Genomic DNA, 9247 nt, shown 5'->3' with positions numbered 1-9247 from the left:
CATATCGTCTACGTATATAACCAAATAAATAACGTGATCTCCACAGCTTCTGTAATATAAACAAACATCGGCTGATGATTGTCGAAAACCCAGACAAATCATAAAACTGTGAAATCGATCGTTCCAACATTTTGGGCTCTGTGTTAAGCCGTACAAAGAGCGACGCAATTTCAAAACATATCCCGTCGTCAGTTCCATTCCATCTGGTGGGTGCATGTACACGTCTTCTTTTAAAACACCATTCAAAAAAGCAGGTTAAACATCAAGATGCCGAAAACAATACCCATTTTTCACGCCAAGAGCCAACACAAGTCGAATTGTAGGGAGGCGGGCAACTGGCGCATACGACTCCTCAAAATCTACTCCGCGTTTTTGTAGAAAACCACGTGCCACTAGCCGAGCTTTAAACTGTTCCGTTTTGCCGTTATCTGCAGCTTTGCGTTTAAACAACCACTTTGAACTAATCACCTTCACTGTTCCAGGATTTTTCACAACCATCCACGTCTCATTTCGTTTCAGCGCTTCCATCTCGGACTCAACAGCTTGAAGCCACTGAATTTCATCTTCTCGACCAAAGATGTCCTGATAAGACTCCGGTGCATCCGACAGAAAACATTCTAAGGCCATTACAACGTTCGCAGAAAGGTCATATTCACCCGTTCTCATCCAAGCAGGCGGTTGACGATTTCGTCCTGTAATATGTTGAGCTTCCAATGGATCCTCCTCTGATTGCCGTATGTCTTCTGCAAAATCATCGATATCATCATCCGACATGTTTCCTACTGAAATGAATTCTTCTTCTTCTTCTTGACATTCACCACTTCCTTCAAAATCATTTACATTGGCATTTACTATAATATACTCTGCCTCGCTTACATTATTCTTTTTCTTAGCGCATTTTTTTAATTCATTGAACTTGACACTTCGAGAACAAACAATCTTTTGTTTAACCGTATCCCACAGCCTCCAACAATTCACTCCGTAACCAAGAAATATACACTCCACTGCACGGTCATCGAGTTTCTTCCTCTTATTTCCCGGAATTGTTGCGAATGCCTGACATCCGAAGAGCTTAAGATTTGATAAGTCAGGCTTTTTTGAGAACCACGCTTCAAATGGTGTTTTTCCCAGTATTGCGCTAGTTGGGCTACGGTTAGTAAGATATACAGCAGTGTTAAGTGCCTCACCCCATAGTCTTTTGTTTAACCCTGCATCGATCAGCATTGCACGAGTTTTTTCACACAATGTGCGGTTGATTCGTTCAGCTACACCGTTAAGTTCTGGTGTGTACGGTGGTACAAATTCTAACGATATACCCATTGCTACGCAAAACGATTTCAATTCTCGACTGCAGTATTCACCTCCATTGTCGCATCCAATACGTTTTATTTTAGCGTCGAAGTGTGTTGTAGCCATAGCATAAAATTGCTTCAACTTTGATAGGGTTTCATCTTTCGTCTTCATCAAATCAACAACAACCATGTGTGTCAGGTCATCAGTAAAAGTGATGAAATATTTATATCCATCGTAGGTAGTTGGAGTGATCGGACCGCATACGTCACTGTGCACCAGTTCAAGCGGTTTAGTAGCCCTGGTTCGTGTACCACCGATGTGTGCTTTTGTTTGTTTAGCACGCGCGCACTCCTCACAAAAAACTAGTTCTTCCGATATGGCGTCATCAACACCAGAAACCATGCCTTTATTAACCAACGAATGGACACTCTTCATGTTCAGATGTCCAAGGCGCCGATGCCATATGGCGTTGACGTCCCCTTCTGATGTAGCAGCAATCGCAGATGATAGCCTTTCAACTTTAATTTTGAGCCAATAAACGCCGTTCTTCACGTGTGCACGTGCAAACACTTCGCCGTCTTTAGAAATACGCGCACCATATTTATCAAAGACAACCGTGTTACCGCGTTCAACAAGCTTTTGTACTGACAACAAATTATCTCTGCACTCCGGCACGTAAATCACGTCATGTAGAGTCACTCTTACTACCTCTTCTCCATCCGCTATAAGGTGCCCTGAAATGTATCCACCAACAGTACCACACATTTTCACACCTTCCATTTGAAACGGTGACTTTAGTTTACCTACACCAGAGAGTAAGGATTCGTCGTTTACCAAATGTTCGGAACATCCTGAATCGAGAATTAACCAAACCTCGTTTGCCTCGCGCGGGTTGTCATTCTGAGCGGCCATTGCAAAACCTCGTTCAACACTTTTGACAACAGCTGCCTGTCCATCCGGATTATTATACTGCTTTTTAGGACAAGCCGCCTGCAAATGCTGGTCGGATCCACAGCTGTAGCATCTTCTCTTTTGTTTTTGTCGGAATTGGAACTGCCTTCGTGCTTGTGTATTCATCGCAGATGTCCCTGTTTCAACCGATAATTCATTCGTAAATTTGCCGCTTAGACGAAGTTCCTCCTCCAGTAAAAGTGATTTCACCTTTGTCAAAGTCAATGCGTCTTCGTTCAAGGTTAGCATCGCAGATATCACCGGTCGATATATCTCTGGCATCAGCATCAGTAGTCGAACCACTTTATCAATTTCGTCGGACTTTTTCCCAGCCTCACGCAACTCCCGGATAATTCTATCGTAGCGCATAAAAAAAGGCTGCAGTGTTTCGGCATCACGAAGTTTGAGGTTAACTAGTTCCGTCTTTAGCAACAAGCGTTTTGCTACACTGGACCGATTGAATGTACTTTTTAAAATATCCCACACATCAAAGGCAGTAGCACAGTCGCGGGTCATGTCCAGTAGATCGTCATGAATACAGCGTATGATCAAGCCTTTTGCTTTTTTATCATCTCGCTTCCAAGCAGCTGGCTCCGCCTGTGCCTCCTTCACATGGTCAAGTAAGCCTTTCTCGTCAAGCACAATTTCCACTCGGTAGCTCCACTCAGCATAACCTGTACCTCCAAACTGCTTGATTCCGAATCTTTCGGCATTTTCTTCTGCCATTTTCGTGCGGGTCCCGTAACCTGTTTGAGTTTAACGATTCCGGGATAAGCTAGAGTAATACGCGTGATATCTGATAATAATTTATACGGAAACTTTTCATTTCGTAGAAAACTCGTTTTATTAGATGTAACAACGAATGACAATGTAAGGGAAGATGAAAAGACTACGTTACTAAAATGCTAGGCTTGGTTGCTTGCACAAACTACGTAATCTAAGAAATAGATGTTCCAACATAAATCACAATCTTACTCATTATCTTTATATAATAAATTCTCTTACCTGAGATGAAAGACAAAATAAATCTTACGAAATGTAGAAGTGCAACAGGAAATTTGTCTGAAAGTTAAAAAACCGATGCTATCATCTGTTAATGATTGAAGAAGTTACATAAACGATTCATGCAACTGTGAGTAGTTGTAAAATACTCAAGAATGTGTTTTTACTTACATGAAATATATAGAATTATCCGACGAAAAATCTTATGCTGCTTCTACTCCCGGAACCATTTTGAAAAACACTACGAAATCCTATTTCGTTTGCTTACAAATCAACTCAAAAAATATCATATGATTTTACTTTATATAATAAAGCGATCTTATAACGGATTAAATTCACATCTAACGAGAACTCATTTTTTTATCCAAGAAATCAGGTGACAAAAATAGTCAACATACGTGGTTTGACGAAATTGACTGATCAATATGTCGATTGCACAAACACCCGATTTAGTTGATACATGCGTATAATACCATCTGTCAAAATTTTTTAGCGGGCATCAACGCGAATGTCGATAATTATCGTTAATGTCAAAAATAACGATATTATCGATGTCTGACATTTATCGATTAGTATCGATAAGTTTCCCATTACTAGATACTAGGTCACATGAGTCCCATGAGTCTGACGTTCAAAATATATATCTGATCATAAAAAACTGCTGATTCTCGCCAACATTTGTTACAAAATTGCTATTTCTGAACAAATCAGGTAAGTGTATCATATAGTTCAACTTATTTGTATTAAAAAAATCATTGGACCAAACACTAACTTTTATTACTCTTCCAATACCAATAAGACAACACAGTAGTTTTAAGAGCAATAATTTTTTTATTTGGTTCAAATAATATCGGTACCACTTGAAAACAAACTTTAAATCGCTTAAACAATTTCAGATGGCTCTTCCAATAAATGAAACCACGATGAAAATTGTTCCTTCAGCGAAATTAATAAACTTCATTAAAACTTATATCTGTCGTGATCCACTTCATTCTGAATCGATTCGCGACTTCGTTTATGACATGTCAAAAATAAATGAAAAACCAGTTGAAGTGCAGAACTTCAGCTCGTATCAGCAGAAGCCAAATGAAAAAAAAATCATGGGGAAAGAATCTTTGACCTTTAAGACTGCTTATCTGAAAGAGCGATCAAATAATCTAAATGATAGAGAGCTACAAGTTTTTGGTTTTGAAGTTTTAGTGCTAAACGATCTCAAATGGTTACAACGAGTAGTTACTCAATTACGAAAACAGAATAACGAGTTGCCTTATTTACATGAGCTGATACGGGATTGTAAAATAGCACTTCCAAAGAATGAAATTATAGAGCGTAACCCGGAATTAGAAGCGCGGTGTATCAAGCTTCGGTGTGAGCAAGAAGCAAAAGAATACAAAGCAATGACTCGAAATGTCGACAATATTCAGAATTATATACCACAGGACAGTATAGCCTATCAAAGTACGTAAATGTAATACATATATTCGTCGCGTTACAGCAATGCCATGAAAAATGTCCCATATTTATTACTCATATTTTTTGTCAGTTTTGGATTTGCTAATACTTTCCACAGATGGGCCATCCACATACCACGTGGACAGATTTTTAACGATTATTACCCCCACCCCCACGTGGTACGTGGATGGCCCCCAACGTCTTCGGCAAAGTTGCAGATTATCATTTTATATTTTTACAAAAAATTGCACGAGAAAAAAAGTGAGTTGTTTAGCTATTTACGGATTTCTGACTCTATAGGTATTCACCTTGAAAAGCTTGATTTTCAAAAATTTTATATCGTTCTTCGATTTTCAAATAAAACATGGGCGAACTATCATTCAATGAATTTAGCGCAGTTTTATTTCGTGATTAAAAAAACGTCAACGATATTAACAACGCAGATGTTTCAGGTGATAAACATTGGTATAGCTAAACAAACCAATGAGAAAAAAATCACATTTTTTTAAAAAATTAAAGCCGCAAGCCCAGTTTGTTGGATTGGCATGATGAATGCGACAGAGTTGTAAACAATATTTTTGTCCTAGAAAAAAATTATCAACCGTAGAACAAAAAAAAATAAGAAAAAATACTTTTTTTTAGATTTAAAATGGTTTATTTGTCACGGCACGATACAATTTTATGTTTAACTGAGCCAAGTACACTTTTTATTAATTCTAGATTAGCAGGAAAAGGAGGGAGGCACTTTTTTTATTTCTCGTGGCCCACTACGAGCTAGTGGGGATTAAAGGTGAGAGGAGGGGAGATACAATTCTTGCTTAAAACTAATTAAGATAGGGGAACAACGGGCAACACGGACAGGGCGAGCAAGATGGACCGTTGCTCATTTCTATATAAACCATTGAAATTAATACAAATCAGTTATGCCAGTTACATACCAACAGGATCCTGGGAGTTTTGAGATATTATATAGATTGAAACAATAGTTAGTTATTTGAGAAATGATCAAAATAAGATCACCCTCAACAGCAAAGCAATGTGATGTAGTTTTGGCCGTGTCGAATTTAAGCTTCTGCTTCGGTAAAACTTCAGAAAAATATAGTTTTCAATGACATTGGAATAATTGAGCATATTTGAAACACGTGGGTGAAGATAGTTTAGTGAAAATATTATTTTTTTGAAAATCACATCCATCCAAAGAAATGTTTGCCTCTTGGGTAAGACGGTCAGATGTTGTGTTAGCAAAATGGGCAGTCTGAGAAAACGACAATAGCACCATTTATTATTCTTTTTTCAGCATTCTTAGCATGCGATATGAGACCTGAAGTCATTAACTCTCATTTGAAACAAAAATAATCATTAAAAACATTGTTAATAGCTGTAAATATACTACATGTAAATGATGTGAATGATTCCATCGGCGCAGCCGACGGTAAGCTTCAAACATGTGCTTTTTTGCGCAGCGCGTCGTCCCGTATAGAAAAGAAATCTGCTATAGTCTTTCATAGGTCTGTCTTACCAGCCCAGTCTGTCCGTTTCATATGCACGTTGTGAAATAGTGGTTTTTCGAGACTGTTTTTATTTTAGTGAAAACTAATATAAAATCACTCTAAAAAGGAAAAGTTTGCATTATTTTATGAAAAGCACTAGTCAGTGTCGAATATTATGAATATCGTTGGTTGAAATGTTGTGTTTTGAGCAGAATAATGAATGATTTCCTCAGGGTGACCGTCTTGCCCGTTGTTCCCCTATATGATCTATTAGTGTTTCGACCAGGGGTCTATAAACGTCAACGTTTTGCCTACCAATCATAAATTCATCACGGCGGTAATATTTTATTTCAAATGCTTACAAAACTTATCTTATTCATTGAAAGTGCACATTGTACTGAAAACAAATGTTGAGCTCTTGTTTTTTTCAATCTAAAACGACATTTACTCGAGAATAAATCTACCGACAAAATGGGACGTTTACTCTATTTCACTTGTTTTAGAGCAAACTAACCAAAAAGTGGGTACCAAAAACGATGGTACCAGAATCAATGAGTGGTAGATGGAAAATGAATGGAGTTTGACAGCCACAAGAGCCTCCTGGTTTCGACTAGTGTTCTTTTTGTTTTTCAAACATAGATGTAGGCTCTTCGTGTTCGTGTCTCCAGCGTCGTATACGGGTATTCTGATAAATAGACGAAAGAATTTTAAATTTTAATGTCAGCATTTTTCAAATAACAGTACAGTTGTGTCATGTACTGGAGATCACCGCTTCCCAGAATGACTCCAATGGGAACCTTCAATTGTTTTTCTCGGGCCCGGAGGGAATCAATGAGTTCGGATCTAACACCACAGAATTCGGCACACGACCAAACAACATGCTCGATGTCTTGGTAGCCATCGCCACAAACGCAGTGATTACTGTCTACAAACCCTATACAGGGCTAGTGCAGAGTCACTTTTTAATGACTTTGTCACTATTTTGAGCCTAGTCACTAAAAAGTCACTATTCCCATGGGCTTGGTGGTTGAGCTCCAATCTTGGGTTCTTATAGCTTTACAGAACCCTTCAAGATAGAGTTTCAGCTTTGACAGCCCAAGGGCGCGTGCTTGCGGGTGGCGGATGGGAGCTAAGGGAGATCATGAGAGTCAGATACCTATGTTATAGCCTTCCTACTCTGATCTCGGCAGTCTCCTATGTGGGGAGGATTCATGACAATATTGATTGCTAATAGTGAATTATTGACATGAACAAAAATCACATTTGCTCGTCATTTTTATTTTCTGGCAACCACGCCAAAAAACATCCTATACATCCTACTGAAGAAACAAAGGGCAGAATAAAATGAATTCTTGCGTACAACAGACGTGTTATCATTTCTCTCGCCAAAATCATCATCTTAAAGTTAGTTATTTTACCAGTTGAGCTATCGTCGGAACATTTTGGTCCGTTCTCCCGGATATCAGTGATAATTTGAATGATTTTGTGCGATCGAGTAGCTTGTGGTTAGTTCGAGGCTGTACTTTAAAGCCTAGTGCCCGTGGCACGAAAATCGGCAGTCGCGATATTGGACATACCTGAACAAACGGATAGTTTTTGTTTGCGTGGAACAAAAGTCGCAATTTTTGATATTAACAGTTAGAGAAGAAAAGATTCATAAATGTCAGAAACACCACGTGAAAGCATTTCGGAAGTGTCTCGTCGAAATATTCTAGATACGCTAACGGGTGAGAGTAGTGCGAGAAAGGACGATACAGTGGAATCTATTGCTGAACAAAAAACAGCGAAAAGAGAGAAGATAGATGTAAAATGGAAAAAAAATTAGAAGTGCTTTTCGATCGGCGTGAAATGCTTGTTGATAAGCTGCTGCGGATGAACGAGTCCTTACGAACACAAAATCTCAACATTCATTTACTACGTCTCCACTTGGAATCATTACAACGCTGTTCAAATGAATATGATAAAAATTATGCCGATATATCTGCTTTGATAAGTAAGGATGAACGTGTTGAGCTCCGAAAAGAATATGCTACTTTCGAGGAATTGCACAATAAACTTTACATTTGTTTACAAACAAACATAGAGGCCATATCTGTAGAACCAAATCAGAATCAACTTGCCATATCGCAACCGCCAGTGTACGTGCAAACACAAACACCGCAATTGCACGCACCCTTTCCGACGTTCGACGGAAACCCTGAAAATTGGTTTAGTTTCAAAAATCTATTCATGAGCCCAATGTCGAAATATTCCAGTGAGTCTCCGGCAATGAAGATACTGCATTTAAGGAATTGTTTGACAGGCGATGCCAAAGAGAAAATAGATCATGATGTAGTCAACAATAACAATTATGAGATGGCTTGGAAGATCCTGCAAGATGCTTACGAAGACAAAAGATTGATAATGGACACTCATATCGATGCTATTTTCAACCGAAAATCAGCAGAGACAATCGTGGTAAATCTATCACCAGTTTAGTCGAGACATGCACCAAGCACACCGAAGCATTGAAAGGCCATGGATACCCTGTAGAGGGATTATCCGAATTAATCTTTGTAAACGTATTATATAAGCAGCCGCCGGAGGTCTGCTTTCGATGCTTCGAGCAAGGACACAAGTCCTTTAGCTGCAAGGGGCCTGACAGGAGCTCACTATGCAGGCGGTGTGGTGCTGCAGGCCACAAAAGCAAAGACTGCGGAGAGCCCCCGAAGTGCTTGGCGTGCGCCGGGAAGCGTGACGCAAAGCACATAATGGGAGGCCCGAGGTGCACGGCCGGTAAGCCGACTAGCAAGCCACGGGCGTGAGAGTGACACAGCTAAATTTGAACCACTGCTTCGCGGCTCAGCAACTGCTATACCAAGCAGTCACTGAGTCGTTGTCGGACATCGCCATAATCTCGGACCCCTACCGAATTCCTTCCGGAAACGGTAACTGGATTTCGGACGGGTCCGGTATGGCGGCAATATGGACGACGAGCAGGTTCCCGGTTCAAGAGATAGTGTCAACTTCAAACGAAGGATACGCGGTTGCCAAGGTGAACGGAGTGTACTACTGCAGCT

The 9247-nt window shown here is 39.6% G+C and overlaps 1 protein-coding gene across 5 annotated transcripts in view; it reads left to right on the top strand.

Moving 5' to 3' along the window:
* Nucleotides 1-3819: 3819 nt before the first annotated feature.
* LOC129718952 (uncharacterized) overlaps nt 3820-9247 on the top strand; it is a 47923-nt gene continuing 42495 nt past the window's right edge. For all 5 annotated transcript variants that reach the window (XR_008727093.1, XM_055670207.1, XM_055670206.1 and 2 more), the window contains exons 1-2: nt 3820-3957; nt 4143-4704. Coding sequence is in view for 4 of the 5 variants with exons in the window: in XM_055670207.1 (XP_055526182.1) it covers nt 4143-4704 (562 nt within the window). In the remaining variant the exon portion in view is untranslated. The remainder of the gene's footprint in view (nt 3958-4142; nt 4705-9247) is intronic.

The sequence above is a fragment of the Wyeomyia smithii genome, chromosome 1, assembly GCF_029784165.1.
Source record: "Wyeomyia smithii strain HCP4-BCI-WySm-NY-G18 chromosome 1, ASM2978416v1, whole genome shotgun sequence".
In the NCBI taxonomy this organism is placed as follows: Eukaryota; Metazoa; Arthropoda; class Insecta; order Diptera; family Culicidae; genus Wyeomyia; species Wyeomyia smithii.
The sequence above is the reverse complement of the archived record's forward strand: the minus strand, read 5'-3'. Positions and strand labels throughout refer to the sequence as shown.